Source organism: Nerophis ophidion, linkage group LG25 (assembly GCF_033978795.1).
Source record: "Nerophis ophidion isolate RoL-2023_Sa linkage group LG25, RoL_Noph_v1.0, whole genome shotgun sequence".
In the NCBI taxonomy this organism is placed as follows: Eukaryota; Metazoa; Chordata; class Actinopteri; order Syngnathiformes; family Syngnathidae; genus Nerophis; species Nerophis ophidion.
In genome coordinates this window covers 21,438,244-21,458,202 of record NC_084635.1, presented here as the reverse complement: position 1 = coordinate 21,458,202, position 19,959 = coordinate 21,438,244, and the positions used below count along the sequence as shown (strand labels likewise).

The 19,959-nt window shown below is 39.8% G+C and overlaps 1 protein-coding gene and 1 long non-coding RNA gene across 4 annotated transcripts in view; both read right to left on the bottom strand.

Moving 5' to 3' along the window:
• The window catches only part of LOC133542906 (uncharacterized), a 32,066-nt gene extending 29,242 nt beyond the window's left edge, over window positions 1–2,824 (bottom strand). For all 3 annotated transcript variants that reach the window (XR_009804242.1, XR_009804243.1, XR_009804244.1), the window contains exon 1: window positions 2,710–2,824. This is a non-coding gene — a long non-coding RNA (uncharacterized LOC133542906). The remainder of the gene's footprint in view (window positions 1–2,709) is intronic.
• A 3,301-nt stretch (window positions 2,825–6,125) lies between these two features.
• On the bottom strand, window positions 6,126–12,727 carry LOC133542927 (large ribosomal subunit protein P2-like). The gene is made up of 5 exons (XM_061887199.1): window positions 12,596–12,727; window positions 8,824–8,947; window positions 8,674–8,722; window positions 6,368–6,475; window positions 6,126–6,238 (listed from the first exon to the last, which is right to left on the bottom strand). The coding sequence occupies exons 2-5, from the start codon at window positions 8,944–8,946 to the stop codon at window positions 6,162–6,164; spliced, it is 357 nt and encodes a 118-aa protein (XP_061743183.1). The 5' UTR covers window position 8,947; window positions 12,596–12,727; the 3' UTR covers window positions 6,126–6,161.
• Window positions 12,728–19,959: the final 7,232 nt, after the last annotated feature.

Sequence of the window (19,959 nt, the reverse complement as noted above, 5' to 3'; positions counted from 1 at the left end):
CTGTGCAATCTATTAATCAAAGTTTCAATCAATCAATCAATGTAGAAAAGGGCATTAAGTTTTTGTAAAATGCTGTCTACTCCATTGAATAAGTGCGTTATTTTTATGATTTGCTAGATCCACCATCTTAGATCTGACAGAAACCTTCCATAATATACTTTTAAAAAGCTTCCGTGACCTGTCAAGTGATGTCACTCAAAAATTCCAAAACAAAATGTCGTCCACCGGGTTGAATACGTAGGTCGTTTTTTTTATTATTACTCTATGGCAGGGGTCACCGACGCGCGGCTTGGCTCTTTAGCGCCGCCCTAGTGGCTCCCTGGAGCATTTTTGAAAAAAGGATTGAAAAATGGAAAAAAATGGGTGGATATTATTTTTTTGTTTGTTTTAGTATGGTTTTTGTTTGAGGACAAACATTACACAAACCTTCCCAGTTGTTAGAAAGCCCACTGCTTAATATGAGTATTTAGTGAACATCGTTTTGTCCTACTAATTTGGACGGTTCAGGAACTCACCATTGTGCGGACTGTTACGCAACAGTTGGTTAAAAGTAAAATCTTCCACTCCTTTGTCTCATTTTGTCCACCAAATGTTTTATGCTGTGTGTGAATGCACAAAGGTGCACTTTTTTTTATGTCACTGACTTGTTGGAGTGCTAATCAGGCTATTTAGGCTACCTGCATGTACGTATTTCCTCATTATGCCTCATTTGTATATTTGAGCTCATTTAATTTCCTTTACTTTTTCCCTTTGTATATAATTTATATTTGCATGTCTTATGACACATTATCTGTATGCAATATTGGCCGTATTTCAGATAGTTGTTTGTGTGCCATGTTGATCCAGACCACAGCAAACGTTACCCAGCTCGCAACGATTTTAATAAATCTATTAAAAGAAGACTTAACTTGGACACACACAACTATACCTTTGGCCATTAAAAGCCAGTCATTCCCAGGAGTTATCTCACCTTGTAAGTAGCCTTTTTATCTACTAATGGTTTGTAATGTAAAAATGTGTAGAATAAATATAAATTTCAAAATTTTTCTGTCAACGAAGATTTGCTTTATTTTGATAGTAGGCTATTATAGCTAATATAGACACTTTTGCATGTGTTGCCTTCATTATAAGACTTACAGTGTGTAATGACGACTATGACTGGTTAAATATGGATTAGAAATCACTTCAGAGTGTCGGGTCAGGACAGCGATTATTCGTTCAGGAGAAATAATAGATTGTCCAAGTCCAGATTTGCAGGTTCAATTGTATATTGAAGACATGCATGAGTTGTTCGTTTGCGTTTGTGTGTGTGGTTTCCTGTACAAACAAATACAATTATTATAAATCAACTAAAGTGACCACAATGCAATGAAATATAGGTACAAGCCTGCAACAGGGCTGTTAAATATACATCACTTAGCTGTGTATACACAGTTTACATAAATGCACAGAATTTGAACATCCCAGCCCTAAGTAATGTAATAATTATTAGAATGTAAATAGCATCACAACAATAATTCTAAATTGTCAATTGGGGCTAACAGCGGTCCGCTCCCTGTATGATCAGTGTCAGAGCTTGGTCCGCATTGCTGGCAGTAAGTCGGACTCGTTTCCAGTGAGGGTTGGACTCCGCCAAGGCTGTCCTTTGTCACCGATTCTGTTCATAACTTTTATGGACAGAATTTCTAGGCGCAGTCAAGGCGTTGAGGGGTTCCGGTTTGGTGGCCGCGGGATTAAGTCTCTGCTTTTTGCAGTTGATGTGGTCCTGATGGCTTCATCTGGCCGGGATCTTCAGCTCTCACTGAGAATCAGCACCTCCAAGTCAGAGTCCATGGTTCTCGCCCGGAAAAGGGTGGAGTGCCATCTCCAGGTTGGGGAGGAGACACTGCCCCAAGTGGAGGAGTTCAAGTACTTAGGAGTCTTGTTCACGAGTGGGGGAAGAGTGGATCGTGAGATCGACAGGCGGATCGGTGCGGCGTCTTCAGTAATGCGGACGTTGTACCGATCCGTTGTGGTGAAGAAGGAGCTGAGCCGGAAGGCAAAGCTCTCAATTTACCGGTCGATCTACGTTCCCATCCTCACCTATGGTCATGAGCTTTGGGTCATGACCGAAAGGACAAGATCACGGGTACAAGCGGCCGAAATGAGTTTCCTCCGCCGTGTGGCGGGGCTCTCCCTTAGAGATAGGGTGAGAAGCTCTGCCATCCGGGAGGAACTCGAAGTAAAGCCGCTGCTGCTCCACATCGAGAGGAGCCAGATGAGGTGGCTCGGGCATCTGGTCAGGATGCCACCTGAACGCCTCCCTAGGGAGGTGTTTAGGGCACGTCCAACCGGTAGGAGGCCACGGGGAAGACCCAGGACACATTGGGAAGACTATGTCTCCCGGCTGGCCTGGGAACGCCTCGGGATCCCCCGGGAAGAGCTGGACGAAGTGGCTGGGGAGAGGGAAGTCTGGGCTTCCCTGCTTAGGCTGCTGCCCCCGCGACCCGACCTCGGATAAGCGAAAGATGATGGATGGATGGATGGAGAGCTAACAAACATGTCCAATGCTACAAACAGGCCCCAATCAGGGTATGATATTTAGCTAGCAGTTAGCTTGTGAACCTGATGCCAAACAGCCATTAGACTACAATAAAACTGACCAAATGAGTTGCAATATAGTTTTAAGCACAAAACAGGTTATATTAAAGTGTATATAAAGTAACTCACTTTGTATTGATGCACACTGCCAATCAAACAAATGACATCGAAGTTCACCGTAACTTTCAGAGATTGCTGATGTAATGATGTGTTCAATGCCCCCTCCAGTGTCGTAAAGGTGAACTACACTCAACAAAAAGAAAACAAGCGTTTCAGAGACAGTCTTTTGTACACAGTGGGGCAAAAAAGTATTTAGTCAGTCACCGATTGTGCAAGTTCTCCCACGTAAAATGATGAAAGAGGTCTGTAATTTTCATCATAGTTATACTTATTTTCCACCATAATTTACAAATAATTCTTCAAAATTCCTACAATGTGAATTCCTGGATTTTTGTTCACATTCTGTCTCTCACAGTTGAATTGTACCTATGATGAAAATTACAGACCTCTGTCATCATTTTAAGTGGGAGAACTTGTACAATCGGTGACTGACTAAATACTTTTTTTGCCCCATTGTATATGCGGCTTTTCATTTTTTGCAGCTCCAGACATTCGTTTTTTTGTTTCGGGTTGTCGTGCTGTGCAATGGTCATCAGCTTACATTTTACAAAAAGCTTCTAGAATATACTTCTAAATAGTTTTGGTAACTTTTAACATCAATCCCTGCATAACACAAACATTCCAAACCAAAATGTCATTGAATGTGTCGGTTATTTTTACAGCCTGCCATGTAGAGCTTAGATTTCCACAAAAGCTGCTAAAAAATATACCTTTAAAGAGCATTTAGGACCTGTTACGTGATGCAACTCAAATATTCCAAACATAAATGCTGTTTGCTGGGTTGAATAGTTAGGTCATTTTTATGTTTATCAGCTTGGATGTCATGAAAAGCTTCTAAAATATACTTTAAAAGAACGTTCATGACTTAAAAAGTGATGTAACTCAATTATTTCAAACAAAATTGCCATGTGCTGGGTTTATATATATATATATATATATATATATATATATACATATATACATATATATATATATATATATATATATGTATAAAAGTCATTTTGCCATGTGCTGGGTTTTATATATATATATATAAAAGTCATTTTTATATTCTGCTATATTTATCAGCTTAGATTTGACAAAAAGCTTCTGAAATATATTTTTGGTGACATATTACACGACTTAACTCAAATATTCCAAACCAAAATGTCTTCTACTATAGGTTGACTGTAGGTTATTTTATATTCTGCAGTAATTAGCACAATATTCAATACAATATACATTTCAAGAAACACTTCTAAAATATACTTTTCAAGAATGTTCATGTCTTATCCAGCGATGTGTTTTTGTTTTGTGTTATTGTTCGTCTATGCATAGTGCAATCTTATGTGCGTATTGTTTATTGCATTTTGGGGGGGGGGGGGGGGGTTTATCGTTGTGTTTTAATTTTGTTGCTAAACGGCAGCTGGTTGCATCAGCTCTGTTCTTTCTGTTTTTTTACGTCATTGGATTAGAGATGTCCGATAATATCGGACTGCCGGTATTATCAGCCCAATGTTTTAAAATGTGATATGGGAAATTATCGGTGTCGGTTTCAAAAATTAAAATGTATGACTTTCTAAAACGCCGCAATACGGGGTGGTACACGGACGTAGGGAGAAGTACAGAGCGCCAATAAACCTTAAAGGCACTGCCTTTGTAGGCCGGCTCAATCACATAATATATACGGCTTTTCACACACACACAAGTGAATGCAAGGCATACTTGGTCAACAGCCATACAGGCCACTGAGGGTGGTCATATAAACAACTTTAACACTGTTACAAATATGCGCCACACTGTGAACCCACACCAAATAAGAATGACGAACACAACAGAACAAATACCCGGAACCCCTTGCAGCACTAACTCTTGTGGGACGCTACAATATACACCCCCCTTATCTCAACCTCCTCGTGCTCTCTCAGGGAGAGCATGTCCCAAACTCCAAGCTGCTGTTTTGAGGCAGGTTAAAAGAAATAATGCACTTTGTGACTTCAATAATGAATATGGCAGTGCCATGTTGGCATTTTTTTCCCCATAACTTGAATTGATTTCTTTTGGAAAACCTTGTTACATTTTTTAATGGATCCAGCAGGGCATCACAACAAAATTAGGCATAATAATGTGTTAATTCCAAGACTGTATATATCGGTATCGGTTGATATCGAAATCGGTCCTTAAGAGTTGGACAACATCGGAATATCTGCAAAAAAGCCATTATCGGACATCTCTACATTTGATGTTTCCTCCTGTTCTGTGTTTTTACCTTATTGGACTTTTTGTACTGCAACCACATAATTTCTCTATTGTGGAAAAAATAAAGTATATCCTACTGTTGCTCAAATATTCCAAAACAAAATGCTGTCCAACTGTTCCAATATGTAGAGGTCATTTTTATATTCTGCTATATATATATATATATATATACACCAGCTTAAATTTCACGTAAGTTTTTTAAAATTTTCAGAAACATGTTCATGACTTTGTTTCATGATTTATTATGCGACCTAGTTCTAATTTTTTAAACGATAATGCTGTTTGTGAAGTTACTTTTGGCCTATTTCCTCACTGCAGATAGATTTCCAGGGCCTTAATTACCCTCGCAGATTGCTACTAAGGCACATCACAAAAATCACTGAAAAACCAACATTCAGTCTCTAAGATAATGTGAATATCATTTAAGATCAATAAGAGAATTAAACTTATAAACAGCCATGTCAGACTTTTAAAGTATGTGCGTGCAATTCAAGTCCTCCTTTTGCATATACTGTATCAATGCAGGTTTGCATGGACACAAGCTGTTGTAAAAGATTTTGGCAGCAGTTTGAGCACGGGACAAATCCAGCAGAAAAATGTTCGAAGAAAACATGAAGGTCTGAGAAAAACTGTCCTTGTTGATGGATGTTAGAATACTTAATGGACCAACACCATCAGCTAACGTCGTGGCTCAAATCTTCATGCCTGCGAGTCAGCTTTACATGTTCAGTATATGCTTTGATATGGACTGTCATGAAAGTAATCACTTGGGTCCTCTGTGGACAGCTGTTGCACCTGCTTTTTAGGGCCCTTGAAAATGTCCACCCCCCCAAATGGCAAGTAGACTGCTTACGGACCCAGACAGAGCACATTTGGAGGCTCAGCAAACCTTCTAAACATTTTGAGTCGATTACAGTGCGATACCATTCTTTTCAAATATTGAGCTTTTTTTTTTAATATTTAAATGTGTTCAAACCGAATTTGGGGTTTTTATATTCACTTGAAATATTACAGTCTATGTGTAATCACTCTACGTAGCAAATGGGGTTCACTCTGATTGACAAAAACATTGAACCTCTTAATTGTATTGTTTTTTTTTAAAAACACAAATGTCATTTTTTCAGACTTAAAGCCATAAATTAGATGCAACTTTTCTCCTACAAAACCAACTAAAACATCAACTGAGGCAAATTTGTACACAAATTTTATTCCATACAAAGAGCTTAGTCGAACAGACCGAATCCCATGTCGTCATCGGATTCTTCAGACTCTTCCTTCTTCTCTTCTTTCTTTTCCACAGCTAGAAGAGAAAAAACAAATCATAAAGGCATTCAATATAAAGGCAGCTTGTGTAATCTGACTGCTAACGCCCAAAGACAGACGCTCGGGCTGCCAAGTAAACAAACAAGGCCGTAAATCTAAATCTCACCTGCTGCTGCAGCAGGGGCTGCGGCTCCTCCTGAGCCAGCAGCTGCAGAGCTGGCGACAGCAACAGCCACAGCACCTCCTGCTGGCATGCTGGCAAGTTTACTGAAACCTGAGGAGACAGGTTGGCAGATGTCAAACCTAAGTTCCACACAATTGAGGTCAGAAGGAGAGTATTGACACACACAAATAATGACACATTTGGGTCACAACAACAGACATAAGCGAGGTAGGTAGTTAAGTGATGGCATTTGAAATGCACACAGGAAGCATTTTAATTTAGGTACAGATCCACAATCCTTCTAGATTTCATTTGACAAACCCTATAAACCACATTTTAATGTATATTACTGCCCCATCTCTTCAAAAGTGTATATTCTTACTCCTAATAGTAGGTAGTTTCACGCTTCAGATTCCATCGCTAAATGATGTAACAAATGCCAGTGAACACAGTTCAGTGTCACTCACTAGCATTAGCTAACAGACATACTGTATTTTTCACACATAAGTCGGGGTGCGACTTATGTGTGAAATTATTAACACATTACTTTAAAATATCAAATATTATTATTTAGCTCATTCACGCAAGAGACTAGACGTATAAGATTTCATACGATTTAGCAATTAGGAGTGACAGATTGTTTGGTAAACGTATAGGATGTTCTATATGTTATAGTTATTTGAATGACTCTTACCATAATATGTTACGTTAACATACCAGGCACCTTCTCAGTTGGTTATTTATGCCTCATATAACGTACACTTATTCAGCCTGTTGTTCACTATTCTTTATTTATTTTAATTTGCCTTTCAAATGTCTGTTCTTGGTGTGGGGGTTTATCAAATAAATTTCCCCAAAAAATGTGACTTATACTCGAGTGCAACTTATATATGTTTTTTTTCTTATTTATTATGAATTTTCAGCAGGTGCGACTGATAATCGGGGGAAAAAAACACGACAACAGTGTGTATAGCCGACTTACACCAGTACAAGCGTTGCCAAAGGTTAAAATATTTTCTCAACGGAGGACATTTATCCATGAAATTATGGAGAAGATGTTATGTATGAAAGAGAAGCAGCTTGTAGAAGATACCGTAGAAGTCGACTTTCCAAGAAGGCTGTACAAAATTGTTACATTACTCCACAAAACTACGGCAGTTGTAGGGAACTAACGCTGTGAAAATTTCAAAATACTGTTATTGTAGCCATAATCAGTAATTATTACAGTATTGTTAAATGTGCTCAAAAAGTAATTGTATACACACACACTAAAACCAAGTTTTATTTAAAAACTAACAATTTACTTTTCTTGGTAGGAGCAACATTCAATATTGTTCTGACTTAAGAGCCATTAGGGGGTGGCGCTATGGCTAGAAACTATTACAATATACAAAAGTGTTTTATACATATATGTGACAGCGTGGTGCAGTTGGGAGAGTGGCCGTACCAGCAAACTGAGGATTGCCTTTGTTCATGCAACCAACCTTGATTCACAACTTAGTTTTTTACTATGGACAAAAAATATTTATAACGTTTTATTACACACATTTTTATTGATATTACGTGTCTATCACGATATATTCAGTGCTCAACCCTTAGAGCCATACTGTTGTAATTCTAGTGTTTATCTTCTTCCATTTTAATTTGTAAAGGCTTTAAAATGTTTCTTATTGACGAAGGCAAAACAGGTGTTTAAGCTAGCTCACGGTTAGAGTGCTAGCTTCTTCAGGAAATGAGCAGAATCACCTTGAGTTTCTCAAAGTGCTGTAATTAAACACGGTTTTATAAAGGTAATTGTTAAAATTAATTTGTAGCTGTTTCTAGCACATTCTATTGTTTTGTTACTGATACCATGTTATTTATCTAAAAGCTTGTTTTTCTTATGAAAAACATTTCACATGTTAAAATTGTGTTTTGGAGGGCTTAGTAAGTCTTCATTGAATTTAAATTAATTTCAAAGGGAACATTTATTTGAGATGCGAATATTTTAAGTTACGAGCTATGTCAGACCTTGTTAAAATCATACTTTTGGGCACCATTGTTGGAATCAACATTATTTTTGTTAGTAACGGACTCCAACAGGTGGGTCACCGCGGCCTGTTGATGTACACAGTTTAGCTAGCTACGTAATTATGAAATTCTGAATAGATTTGGGGGCTAAATTAGTCAATGTAAGCTACATACATTATGAGCTCTTTAAAATTATCTTGCTTCATACTGCTGTGAGCTAAGACCATGCCATCTCCTTTTCTAGATAGAGAAAACTTCCTAAAATCAGAAGTGTTTAGATAAATGGGTGGGACGCTCACCTGCAGCGATCACATCATTTACTTTTTTGCCTTTGAGCTCAGAGAGGACCTGTTGGAACGGAAATGACATTGGTTAATATGAAGTCCTGTGAAAATCAAATGGGAGTAAAGTAGTAAGAAAGGACCAAATCATCACGTAAGAACATGGACCTTTTCCAAACGGGTATCATCAGCCTCAATGCCAACACTGTCCAAGATCTTCTTGATACTTTTGGCGTCCGGTGTTTCATTGCTGGCGAGGGAAGCGAGCAGGTAAGCGGCAACGTAACGCATTCTGAAAGTAACAAAATGTACATAAGACACTAAAAGCAGAGCTTTTTGACAGTGAACATATATACAGCAGTAAACCGTTTTTTGTACGCCCCCCATTTCATATTAACACATTTTTGACGTAATATGCCAATTGCATGTGTTTCACATGTTTATCCACAAACTATTTCATATTAGTTTTCATCAGACCTACTGTACTTGAAAATTACTGCATCATCTCAATGCTGTGTCAAATATGGTTGTTGACTAGACATTTCAAAAGGCAGTTTGAAGCATTAGTTATTAACTGCTAATTAGGGGCAAATCGAGCCATTTAACGATAGTATCAATACCAAGGGCGGTAGCAGTATCGTATTGATACTAGTGTGATGAGATCAATACTGTTTAGTACTGTCCTGTGGGCATTAAAGTTCCACTGATTGTCACACAAACACTAGGTGTGGTGAAATTATTCTCCGCATTTGACCAATCACCCTTGATCACCCTCTGGGAGGTGAGGGGAACAGTGAGCAGCATCGGTGGCCGCGCCCGGGAATAATTTTTGGTGATTTAGCCCTCAATTCCAACCCTTAATGCTGAGTGCCAAGCAGGGAGGTAATGGGTCCCACTTTTATAGTCTTTGGTATGTTTTAGATACACTTACTGTATATAATGTTCAATAATATAAACGGGCTGAGTTAAAATAGCCAAATTATTTGAACAAAAGTGAAAACATTAGCTTATGCCATTTTCAATGTCACACTAATAACTTTATTTTTCTGTAATATATGGTTGTTGGCTTGACATTTCAAAAGGCAGTTTGAGTCATTAGTTATTAACTGCTAATTAGGGGCAAATCGAGCCATATAGCGACAATATCAATACCAAGGAAGGTGGCAGTATTGGATCGATACTTGTGTGCTGAGATCAATATTATTTAGTGCTGTCCTGTGGATGTTATTGATACACTTACTGTATATAGTGTTCATTACTATACATAGGCTTTGGGGTAAAATAGCCAAATTATTTGAACCAAAGTCAATACAATAGCTTATGTCATTTTCAATGTAACACCATCCATCCATTTTCTACCGCTTATTCCCTTTCGGGGTCGCGGGGGGCGCTGGCGCCTATCTCAGCTACAATCGGGCGGAAGGCGGGGTACACCCTGGACAAGTCGCCACCTCATCGCAGGGCCAACACAGATAGACAGACAACACTAAGATTTTTATTTGGATCTACAATATGGTTGTTGACGAGACATTTCAAAAGGCAGTTTGAGTAATTAGTTCTTAACTGCTAATTAGGGGCAGATCAAGCCGTATAGCGACATATCAATACCAAGGGCGATATAAGTATTGGACCGATACTTGTGTGCTGAGGTCAATATTGTTAAGTACTGTCCTGTGGGTGTTTTTGATACACTTACTGCATATAGTGTTCATTAACATTCACAGGCTTTGGGGTAAAATAACCAAATTATTTGACCAAAAGTCAATACGATAGATTGTGCCATTTTCATTTTTACACTCATAACTTTATTTGGCTCTACAATATCTAATTGAGGGGGATTGCAAAAATGGTCAGAATTTGTTGATTCTGATGGCTCGTTTAGTTTATTTTTATGTTGAATTTCTTTGTTGGCAAATTGTTCACAAATAAAATTATTTGCCTTAAGTCGGCCTGAATTTACTATGTATCGGATCAATGTTAATAGATCATAAAATGAACTGGAAATCCCATATACAAAACATACAACATAAGGTGGCAAAAAACATTTCAATAATAAATAAAGCAAAATACGTCCTGGGCCAAAAATCACTTCATATTGTTTACTGCTCGCTAGTGTTACCATATCTGGGTTATTGTGCAGAAATAACTACAAATGTGCGCTACATTTGTTAACTGTTACAAAAAAGATAAATTAGAATAATGCATAATGTTGGATATAGAGAACATACAAACCCTTTATTTATTGAGTCGAAAATATTAAACTTCAGTGATTTGGTAAAATTGCAAACAGCTAAAATGATGTATAAAGCAAATTATAACCTGCTACCAAAGAATGTACAACAATACTTCTCAACTAAAGAGGAGAAATTTAACCTTAGAGAAGTGGTTTTCAAATGGTGTACTTGACGGTATGCCAAGGGGTACTTCTGATTTTTCTTTTTTAATATTCTAAAAATATCAACAATTCAAAAATACTTCATATATATATTTATTGAATAATACTTAAACAAAAAATGAATGTAAGTTCATAAACTGTGAGGAAAAAAATGCAACAATACAATATTCAGCGTTGACAGCTAGATTTTTTGTGGACATGTTCCATAAATATTGATGTTAAAGATTTATTTTTTTGTGAAAAATTGTTTAGAATTAAGGTTATGAATCCAGATGGGTCTCTATTACAATCCCCAAAGAGGGCACTTTAAGTTGATGATTACTTCTGTGTGTAGAAATATTAATTTATAATTGAATCCCTTGTTTATTTTGATTGATTGAGGCTTTTATTAGTAGATTGCACAGTACAGAACAATTTCTGTACAGTTGACCACTGAATGCTAACACCCCAATAAGTTTTTCAACTTTTTTCATCAACACCGCCCGGCATTTTTTGTGGACATGTTCCATAAATCCATCCATCCATTTCCTACCGCTTATTCCTTTTGGGGTCACTGGTGCCTATCTCAGCTAAAATCGGGCGGAAGGCGGTGTACACCCTGGACAAGGTGCCACCTCAAAGTTACATATCAAACCAATTGAGATACAAATCCAGTACCCGTGCATTGGGAGCCCACAGTGTTCACCATTGAGCTAACCTGGGTTGTTCCATAAATATTAATGTTGTTGATTTCTTTTTTTGTGAAGAAATTTTTATAATTAAGTTCATGAATTCAGATGGTTCTCTATTACAATCCCCAAAGAGGGCACTTTAAGTTGATGATTACTTCTATGTGTAGAAATCTTTATTTATAATTGAATCAATCGTTTATTTTTGAACAAGTTTTTAGTTAGTTTTAGATCTAATTTTCCAAATATTTTAAGACGGACAAGTACAAATGAGCAATATTTTGCACTGTTAAGCAATTTAATAAATCAGAAACTGATGACATAGTGCTGTATTTTACTTCTTTATCTCCTTTTTGCAACCAAAAATGCTTTGCTCTGATTAGGGGGTACTTGAATAAAAAAAATGTTCACAAGGAGTACATCACTGAAAAAGGGTTGAGAACCACTGTTTTACACTGTAAGTGTGATCATGTTCGACATAAAGAAGGAAAGAAATCCTGCAGTATCGGCCCATATATAACGAGTAAACGATATCAGACCAATAACTATCGGAACTATCATTAAAATGGAATGAGCATAATTCAATGTATCACTCATGGTTTGCAACGTTATCTTCGCATACTGACAATCACAAATTAAACTTAACAGTCACTATAATATTGCGTGATGTAATAATTTATGCTACCATGTGTCGACTCTGCGGGTGCCGTGATACCAGGTAGCCGCTAGCGAGCCACGTTAAAACTTCCACACCAGTAAAAAGGGCACCGTGGAGGTTTTAATCGACCACAGTTTTGTTAACTGTATCTTTACGGAGTGCCGGGCCGCTATTTAACCACATAATAGACATTTCAAATGGTTTATAAAAGCCACTCACTTGAGCAAGAAAGAGGAGCGCGTGTTCACGAGAAGGTTAGCGCGGACAGAAAGGAAGTTACGTTACACAACGAAACCGGAAGCAAAAGCGTTTCTTCTTCGCTTTCATTTAATGCACAGTAGCAGGTTAAGCGCTCCCTGTTGTATGGGGGTGATAACAGAATGAAGTTATGGTAGTGGAGTCGACGAGTTTAAGTCAGTGTTTCTCCACCTTAATTGAGCTTATGCACATATTTGGAACCAGAAAAATGTAGCAGCATCAAGTGTGCCATGACTTTTGAACTAATGGAAACTATGACAGTAGATACCCACGTTATTTTTTTTAATATTCTGCCATCTAGTGGAAAAACGTTGAACTGTCCAATACGTCACTGCATAGCTAAATATTTAAAAGTAGACAAAAATACTAAATCTATCGCTTCATCGTGGACAATATTCATGACAAATGTAAGCTTTGTTTTAAAGATGTCATATTTGGTTTCACACTGTATGAACAAAAATTTGAAAAGGAATTTTACCTTTGCAACCTCATTATTTTATTGGCTAAGTTTTATATTAATGAATGTAAGTTTCTCAATAACCAACCTGTCTATTGTGCCTTTAAAAAGATTTAGAACTCTACATAAAATACTCTCTACCTCTAACCACATTAAAACTGTGAAAACGATGATGCTGTGTTCCAAATTTAAGTTATTTACTAAAATTGAGTGAGCCTATGGCTTTGCACTTTGTTTATATATATATATATCTATATATATATATATATATATATATATATATATATATATATATATACAAAAAAGTATTTAGTCAGCCACCGATTGTGCAAGTTCTCCCACTTAAAATGATGACAGAGGTCTGTAATTTTCATCATAGGTACACTTCAATCAATCAATCAATCAATGTTTACTTATATAGCCCTAAATCACTAGTGTCTCAAAGGGCTGCACAAACCACCACGACATCCTCGGTAGGCCCACATAAGGGCAAGGAAAACTCACACCCAGTGGGACATCGGTGACAATAATGATCCAGTGGGACGTCGGTGACAATAATGATTATGAGAACCTTAGAGAGGAGGAAAGCAATGGATGTCGAGCGGGTCTAACATGATACTGTGAAAGTTCAATCCACAATGGATCCAACACAGTCGCGAGAGTCCAGTCCAAAGCGGGTCCAACTCAGCAGCGAGAGTCCCGTTCACAGCGGAGCCAGCAGGAAACCATCCCAAGCGGAGGCGGATCAGCAGCGCAGAGATGTCGAGGCGGATCAGCAGCGCAGAGATGTCCCCAGCCGATACACAGGCAAGCAGTATATGGCCACCGGATCGGACCGGACCCCCTCCACAGGGGAGAGTGGGACATAGAAGAAAAAGAAAAGAAACAGCAGATCAACTGGTCTAAAAAGGGAGTCTATTTAAAGGCTACAGTATACAAATGAGTTTTAAGGTGAGACTTAAATGCTTCAACTGTGAGAGACAGAATGTGAAAAAAAAATCCAGGAATTCACATTGTAGGAATTTTAAAGAATTCATTTGTAAATTATGGTGGAAAATAAGTATTTGGTCACTTCAAACAAGGAAGATCTCTGGCTCTCACAGACCTGTAACTTCTTCTTTAAGAAGCTCTTCTGTCCTCCACTCGTTATCTGTATTAATGGCACTTGTTTGAACTCGTTATCTGTATAAGAGACACCTGTCCACAGCCTCAAACAGTCAGACTCCAAACTCCACTATGGCCAAGACCAAAGAGCTGTCTAAGGACACCAGGAAAAGGATTGTAGACCTGCACCAGACTGGGAAGAGTGAATCTACAATAGGCAAGCAGCTTGGTGTGAAAAAATCAACTGTGGGAGCAATTATCAGAAAATGGAAGACATACAAGACCACTGATAATCTCCCTCAATCTGGGGCTCCACGCAAGATCTAAACCCGTGTGGTCAAAATGATCATGAGAACGGTGAGCAAAAATCCCAGAACCACACGGGGGGATCTAGTGAATGACCTGCAGAGAGCTGGGACCAAAGTAACAAAGGAAGGTTGCCATCAGTAACACACTACGCCGACAGGGAATCAAATCCTGCAAGTGCCTGCTCAAGCCGGTGCATGTCCAGGCCCGTCTGAAGTTTGCCAGAGAGCACATGTATGATACAGCAGAGGATTGGGAGAATGTCATGTGGTCAGATGAAACCAAAATAGAACTTTTTGGAATAAACTCAACTCGTCATGTTTGGGGGAAGAAAAATACTGAGTTGCATTCCAAGAACACCACACCTACTGTGAAGCATGGGGGTGGAAACATCATGCTTTGGAGCTGTTTTTCTGCTAAGGGGACAGGACGAATGATCTGTGTTAAGGAAAAAATGAATGGGGCCATGTATCGTGAGATTTTGAGCCAAAACCTCCTTCCATCAGTGAGAGCTTTGAATGGTTGAACAAGTACTTCTTTTCCACCATAATTTACAAATAAATTCTTGAAAATTCCTACAATGTGAATTTTTTCACATTCTGTCTCTCACAGTCTAAGTGTACCTATGATGAAAATTACAGACCTCTGTCATCATTTTAAGTGGGAGAACTTGCACAATCGGTGGCTGACTAAATACTTTTTTGCCCCACTGTATATGTATATATAATATATATATTGTATTCTACTTTAGTTACTTTGAATTTACCACCCCCTGGTTTTATTTTTTACTGTTTTTATACTTATTTTGAATATTGTTTATTGTCTTTTTGATTGTAAATGTTGAAATTTATAAATAAAAGTAAAATAAAAAAAATAAAAAAAACTGTAGATAAAAATACATTTTTGGACCAGATATGTAAAATTATAGGATTTTTCAGCATATTTATTTGATCAAAAATGTAATTATATTAAAGCTCATTTGGTCAATGTGAACGACACTTTGCTTATAAAATACACATATTTATTTATTCATTTGATAGGGAAATCATAATACATCTTTTTCATGACCCCCCCCCCCCAAAATAAATAAATAAAATAAATCCATCCATCCATCCATCTTCTTCCGCTTATCTGAGGTCGGGTCGCGGGGGCAACAGCCTAAGCAGGGAAGCCCAGACTTCCCTCTCCCCAGCCACTTCGTCTAGCTCTTCCCGGGGGATCCCGAGGCGTTCCCAGGCCAGCCGGGAAACAGTCTTCCCAACGTGTCCTGGGTCTTCCCCGTGGCCTCCTACCGGTTGGACGTGCCCTAAACACCTCCCTAGGGAGGCGTTCGGGTGGCATCCTGACCAGATGCCCGAACCACCTCATCTGGCTCCTCTCGATGTGGAGGAGCAGCGGCTTTACTTTGAGTTCCTTCCGGATGGCAGAACTTCTCACCCTATCTCTAAGGGAGAGCACCGCCACCCGGCGGAGGAAACTCTTTTGGGCCGCTTGTACCCGTGATCTTATCCTTTCGGTCATGACCCAAAGCTCATGACCATAGGTGAGGATGGGAACGTAGATCGACCGGTAAATTGAGAGCTTTGCCTTCCAGCTCAGCTCCTTCACCACAACGGATCGGTACAACGTCCGCATTACTGAAGACGCCGCACCGATCCGCCTGTCGATCTCACGATCCACTCTTCCCCCACTCGTGAACAAGACTCCTAGCTACTTGAACTCCTCCACTTGGGGCAGGGTCTCCTCCCCAACCCGTGGAATGCCACCCAAAAAGGGTGGCTGTGAACCGATCCAGCGAGAGCTGAAGATCCCGGTCAGATGAAGCCATCAGGACCACATCATCTGCAAAAAGCATGAAGACCTAATCCCGCGGCCACCAAACCGGAACCCCTCAACGCCTTGACTGCGCCTAGAAATTCTGTCCATAAAGGCAAATAAAATAAAATTACATAAAAATCATATAAGTAAAATAATAACACCCCCTCCCACGTATCAGTCACAGTGGGTAGCAATGTGTGTGAGTGAATTATATTTATATAGCACTTTTCTCAAGTGACTCAAAACACTTTTACGTAGTGAAACCCAATATCTAAGTTACATTTTAAACCAATGTGGGTGGCACTGGGATTAGGTGGGTAAGGTGTCTTGCCCAAGGACACAACGGCAGTCACTAGGATGCAGAAGCAGGGATCAAACCTGGAACCCTCAAGTTGCAGGCACGGTCGCTCTACCAACCGATCTATAACGCCCCAATTTTTATCGTTTTTCTCTCCACCACAAGCAGATAAAGAATCACAATAACTGACTAGAAGGGGAAAAAAAGGTGACAGCAAAAACAAAAATCACAAACATACAGAGAAATGTCACTGAATAAAAACAACAAAGAAAAAAAGTTGAGTTAAGTGACAAGGTTCATTGTCAACATTGAGTGTCACATTTATCCTATTGTGTCTTTAATTTAGCTATGTACCTAATTATGCAGCCCCACGTCAAGTCAAATTGTTTTGGTGTACCCCTCTGATAATATTACATTTTCTCTAAATCTAAGAAAAAAATTAATGTATTTTACACTTATACAAATTCATTTCCTGTCGCTGGCATAGATAAATAAGTGAAGTGAAGTGAATTATATTTATATAGCGCTTTTCTCAAGTGACTCAAAGCGCTTTACATTGTAACACTCAATATCTAAGTTACATTTAAACCAGTGTGGGTGGCACTGGGAGCAGGTGGGTAAAGTGTCTTGCCCAAGGACACAACGGCAGTAACTAGGATGGCACAAGCAGGAATCGAACCTGCAACCCTCAAGTTGCTGACACGGCCACTCTACCAACCGAGCTATGTGCCCCAAATAAAAGTAGATAAATACAAATCTTTGGACATATGATGTAACATCAGTTAATTTACCTGCACATTTTCACATCACATATTTTGCATTACTTATATTAAAGCCCATCTAATTAACGTTAATGACGCTTTGCTTAAATAATACATGTATTTTTCTGTTAATGTGCATTTATACTATTTCATTTCCTGACAATGCAAACGGCACCGATTGAGTAAATTGTCTCTATAAGTACCCCACTAATTGGAATGAGATTGAAGTTACAGAATGAAGCCATATTTTCCAGACTATCTTATAAGCCGCTACTTTTTCCCAAACTTTGACCCTGCGGGTTATACCCGCGGCTAATCTATGGATTTTTCTTTACTAATGGCCATCATGTTTTCTTTGCTCAAAAAATAGTTTTCATATTACACCAACAGAGATGCTAAAAAAAATATTGAAAATGCACTTCCTGTTTCATGCCTTGAACCAGAAGTATAACCACCCATAATGTTTCTGCTTGAAAGGATTCTTCATTCATCACTCCAAGCAATGTTTTGTAAGTTTTAAAGGATAAGTAAAATAATTTGTACTTACTAAACTGTGCCATGTGTGATGTCTGTATGAGTGTTATCATGCATATTTGTGCGAGCTATCGTAATGTAATCAAGCTAGCATTGTTAGCATGAGCAAATATGCTAACATGTTTACGAGCGTTTGTGTAAGTATAATTAACTTAAAATGTTATTCTTTTTGTATTGTTTCAGTTATGTAAATTCACCAAAATGTTATCGTATCCTCTCTGAGCTGTCACCAACGTGGGTCACCCTCCAATGGGCTCACCACCCATAGTAGGGGGCAATGTGAGCTGGGCGGCAGCCGAAGGCAGGGATCTTGGTGGTCCGATCCTCCGCTACATAAACTAGCTCTTGGGATGTGGAACGTCACCTCACTGGGGGGGGGGGGGGGGGGAGCCTGAGCTAGTGCGCGAAGTAGAGAAATTCCGGCTGTATGTAGTCGGACTCACTTTGACGCACAGCAAGGACTCTGGAACCACTTCTCTCGAGAGGGACTGGACTCTCTTCCACTCTGGCGTGGCCAGCAGTGAGAGGCGACGGGCTGTGGTGGCAATTCTCGTTGCCCCCCGGCTCAAAGCCTGCACATTGGAGTTCAACCCAGTGGACGAAAGGGTAGCCTCCATCCGCCTTCGGGTGGGGGGACGGGTCCTGACTGTTGTTTGTGCTTATGCACCAAACAACAGTTCAGAGTACCCACCCTTTTTGGGTACACTCGAGGGAGTACTGGAGAGTGCTCCCCCGGGTGATACCCTTGTTCTGCTGGGGGGCTTCAACGCTCATGTTGGCAACGACAGTGAAACCTGGAGAGGCGTGATTGGGAAGAATGGCCCCCGGATCTAAACCCGAGTGGTGTTTTGTTACTGGACTTTTGTGCTAGTCACAGTTTGTCCATAATAAACACCATGTTCAAAAATAAGGGTGTCCACATGTGCACTTGGCACCAGGACACCCTAGGCCGCAGTTCCATGATCGACTTTGTAGTTGTGTCATCGGATTTGCGGCCTCATGTTTTGGACACTCGGGTGAAGAGAGGGGCGGAGCTTTCTACCAATCACCACCTGGTGGTGAGTTGGCTGCGATGGTGGGGGAGGATGCCGGACAGACCTGGGAGGCCCAAACGCATTGTGAGGGTTTGCTGGGAACGTCTGGCAGAGTCTCCTGTCAGAGAAAATTTCAATTCCCACCTCCGGAAGAACTTTGAACATGTCACGAGGGAAGTGCTGGACATTGAGTCCGAGTGGACCATGTTCCGTACCTCTATTGTCGGGCGGCTGAATGAAGCTTTGGTGACAGTTGGTGCCTGTCGGGGCGGTAATCCCCGAACCCGTTGGTGGACACCGGCGGTGAGGGATGCCATCAATCTAAAGGAGTCCTATTGGGTTCTTTTGGCTCATAGGATTCCGGAGGCAGTGGACAGGTACCGACAGGCCATGCGGTGTGCAGCTTCAGCGGTCGCTGACGCATAAACTCGGACATGGGAGGAGTTCGGGGAAGCCATGGAAAACAACTTCCGGACGACTTTGAAGCCATTCTGGACCACCATCCGCCGTCTCAGGAAGGGGAAGCAGTACACTGTCAACACCGTGTATGGTGCGGATGGTGTTCTACTGACCTCAACTGCGGATGTTGGGGCGGCATAGCTCGGTTGGTAGAGCGGCCGTGCCAGCAACTTGAGGGTTCCAGGTTCGATCCCCGCTTCCGCCATCCTAGTCACTGCTGCTGTGTCCTTGGGCAAGACACTTGCTCCAAGTGCCACCCACATTGGTTTAAATGTAACCTAGATATTGGGTTTCACTATGTAAAAAAGCACTTTGGGTCACTCGGGAAAAGCGCTATACAAATATAATTTACTTCACTTATTATCTGGTGCATCTAATATATGTAGATTTATTAGATGCTGAATTTCCCCCAGGGATCAATAAAGTACTTTCTATTCTATTGTATTCTAAAAGTATGTAGTTCTTCTCAAATTCAGTGGGTGCGGCATAAATATCGCCCGGAAATCGGATGCATTTTTTTTGCAATAAAAGAGAAAAAAGGTGTGACACTTAAA

Coding starts and splice junctions, on each gene's coding strand:
- LOC133542927 (XM_061887199.1), bottom strand. CDS start 8,946: ATGCGTTACGTTGCCGCTTACCTGCTCGCTTCCCTCGCCAGCAATGAA. Junction 6,476..8,673: donor AAATGATGTGATCGCTGCAG/GTGAGCGTCCCA, acceptor CTGTCTCCTCAG/GTTTCAGTAAACTTGCCAGC. Junction 6,239..6,367: donor AGCCCCTGCTGCAGCAGCAG/GTGAGATTTAGA, acceptor TTTCTCTTCTAG/CTGTGGAAAAGAAAGAAGAG.